This window comes from Lolium rigidum, chromosome 6 (assembly GCF_022539505.1).
Source record: "Lolium rigidum isolate FL_2022 chromosome 6, APGP_CSIRO_Lrig_0.1, whole genome shotgun sequence".
NCBI classification, from domain to species: Eukaryota; Viridiplantae; Streptophyta; class Magnoliopsida; order Poales; family Poaceae; genus Lolium; species Lolium rigidum.
This window is the reverse complement of record NC_061513.1, coordinates 123,483,724-123,486,852: the sequence shown is the minus strand read 5'-3', so window position 1 is coordinate 123,486,852 and position 3,129 is coordinate 123,483,724. Positions and strand designations below refer to the sequence as shown.

The 3,129-nt window shown below is 40.9% G+C and overlaps 1 protein-coding gene across 1 annotated transcript; it reads left to right on the top strand.

Moving 5' to 3' along the window:
* Positions 1-481: 481 nt before the first annotated feature.
* LOC124661428 (ubiquitin-like) lies at positions 482-2,432 on the top strand. The gene is made up of 4 exons (XM_047199284.1): positions 482-593; positions 1,069-1,279; positions 1,969-2,035; positions 2,348-2,432. Exons 1-4 carry the CDS (start codon positions 491-493, stop codon positions 2,390-2,392), a joined length of 426 nt encoding a protein of 141 aa, XP_047055240.1. The 5' UTR covers positions 482-490; the 3' UTR covers positions 2,393-2,432.
* The last annotated feature ends 697 nt before the right edge of the window (positions 2,433-3,129 follow it).

Genomic DNA, 3,129 nt, shown 5'->3' with positions numbered 1-3,129 from the left:
AGGATTTTGGCTGAAAGTGGCACGTGTTGTTCAGGGAAGCAGGAGGCTGGATGGAATTTATCCTCCGGAGGATCAGCACTGTCCATTCTTGTTTCAAGACGTTGTATCCAGTATACATGAATACATCCACGAAGCGAGACCAGCCTAAGCTATAACTTCACTTTATATATTTTGGTACACATGTTTGGCTAGTTAATCTAATCCCCAACCAAGGTGGAATTTCTGTAAACGGTTGGAACACTGATTAATATATATAAAGCTTCCGCCGTTCCTCTCAAAAAAAAAATGCAACATGCCTTGGTCCGACAAAGTGTCAATCGTAGCGGCCACGCTTTACCTGCCTAGTGTTCAGGGTGTTTTCGTAGCGCCTGAGTTACGTGCTACTCCCTATAAAAGGACACCACATCCGCAACGCTGCTCAATACCATTACACACCAACGTCGATCACCACCAAACGGCCAGAGAGATTTAGAGATCGAGGGACGCAAAGATGCAGATCTTCGTGAAGACGCTGACGGGGAAGACAATCACGCTCGAGGTTGAGAGCAGCGACACCATTGACAACGTCAAGGCTAAGATCCAGGACAAGGAAGGTACGTATACATATGAACTCTTCGTGTCCGATCACGCCTCCGTCTAATCTCCGGCCAGCAGCTGCCTTCTCTATCTGTTTTCGTGCATCCTTTCTCAAAAGCAGGCCAGCTTCTCTCTCTTTCTCTGCTTGTTTGATTTATTTTGTCCGCCCATATACAGCATTAATCTAGTCTAGTACGACTGAATTATCAATTGATCTGTCGAATGAAGTTCATAGCGTCCTCCATATTTCCATGGTCTCTCAAACTGGCAGATATAACTGGCGGTTAGATCTGTCTTTTTCAGCTAATGCATCTCTGTTTCATCCGTGGGTTCAATTTGACAATGTTGTAGGCCTTTTAGTCCTCGTGCTTCTTGTTAGAAGACAAGTTTGGTAGGAATTACTTTGATTTCATGTTTGATCTCATCATGAAATCCAAGAAATTAACAGCCTCTAGTGAAGTTTTTGATTTGCTTTGCTTTGTTTAATCTTAGGCATCCCTCCGGACCAGCAGCGTCTCATCTTCGCAGGAAAGCAGCTCGAGGATGGCCGAACCCTGGCCGACTACAACATCCAAAAAGAGTCCACGCTTCACCTGGTGCTGCGCCTCCGCGGCGGAAGCAGAGGCGGCTACCCCAAGAACCTTGAGCCCAATCTCCGAATCCTTGCTCAAAAATACAATGAGAACAAGATGGTCTGCCGCAAGTATGCACCCTCTGAATTTTTCCTTCACTCTGTCAATACGTCGTTGTTGCTGTCCTATCTGTGGAGGCCTATGCATGCAACGCTGTGAATTAGCTTTGTGTCTGTGGTCTCTTTGGCCTTGCATGTGCTAATAGTTGCCGTGGATTACTATATCTGATGGTTTAGATATATTTGAGTAGATTATGTGCATGCTTATAATTGCTTAATACCAGTCCCCTACTTTCTCTACTTTGGCAGTTGTTTTTTCAAGGAAAATTGCCCTTTTTCAGTATGATTTGTCTGTAGTTACTATAGGATTTATGAAGATTTGTTATTTACTAGTGCATATTTTTATGTACTATAATTGGCACTTGGTAGGAGATACCACATGAACCAATTAGATACTATGTTCTATTTATATAGCTTTGCTAATTCTCAAACGACATAGAATTAGTTTACTTTTGAGCCGACTCGTAAACCTTGAATTGCGGCATGCTTGGAGGTAGCCATGGGTTGCAACCGAGATTTTACTACACATGTGGTCAACTGTGGTTTTGCTGCTTGCACATGGTTGCAACTTAGAAAAATACCCATAACTGTTAAAATACTGAAAATATATTGTTTCTCAACCGTGTAACGAAGATAAAAGCATACTTAATTTTATCCTTTTGTTCGTGCATCCCTGATATTTGAACCATTTTGCCTTGCAGGTGTTACGCACGCCTTCCCTCTAGGGCTGTGAATTGCCGCAAGAAGAAGTGTGGACATAGCAATGAGGTGAGCCATCTTGTCAAAGTGTTTTATATGTGTTATCGTTCAAAATATTTTTTAGAAATAGTATCCAAAATATTTTTATGATGTTTAGAGTTTTCATAATTAAATCGGTAGCAAGACCCATCAGCGTGCTTCTGCCATTTAAATAGTGTCTGCGTCAGTTTTTATCTTCTGTTATACATATGCATATTTTAGATCTGCGGTCTACCAGTTGTGCAAAATATTTTGTGTGTGACAAATACATGCTTAGAATTTGGTCCGTAAATGGATATTTTTTATACTGACTTTTACATATTTTGCACTCTTCTTTTCCAGCTGAGGCCCAAGACAAAATTTATGTCGAAATTTGCGACAGACTAAGCATTGGAAAGGAGCAGATGGGAGGAATCAACCGACTTAGCAGAAACATATAATTCGTTTATCATTAGAATTCGTACCCCGTGTTATTTTGAAGTCCAAACATTATTGGTTTATGTGTTGGCATGAGCAAATAAGAAACGATGGTGAAAGTTTCCATAGGATGTGGTCTCTTGCTTGTTTTTATATATTTTTTTTTGTAATAGTATCATGTTTAGTTTCTTGCCTTTTCTTTAGAGGAGTTAGTAACCACCCATTAAACTTCAACTGAATCCGGACCACATACATGCTCGCTGTGGCCTGTTGCAAACACCTTGGGATGCACATAACTATATAAAAAGTACTTGTATCAAAGCTGAATGAACCAAACTTGCAAAAATAAGGGAAAACACAGTTTTATACATAAATCATGATGAATCATAATCTTCCAGTAAAGCAGCAGAACTCAAAAGCTTTATACTACACCTCCTTGTAGAGAAAATGTAGACTAGATTCAAATATGTCAATCTTCCCAGCCACTCTCTCTACAATTTTGCTCACACAGATCATGTTCTAAAGATTTGCCAGGAACCTTTCTAGGCGTTGTCACACCTCCACTCTGCTATTTTCCTTCGTATATGTGTTGATCTTGAAAAGCCATATCTGGATGATCTAGTGGCGTGCGGCACACACCGCTAGTAACTGGTAGCATGCAGACTACACACCACAGTAACATACTAGCATGCCAGCCCATATTACCC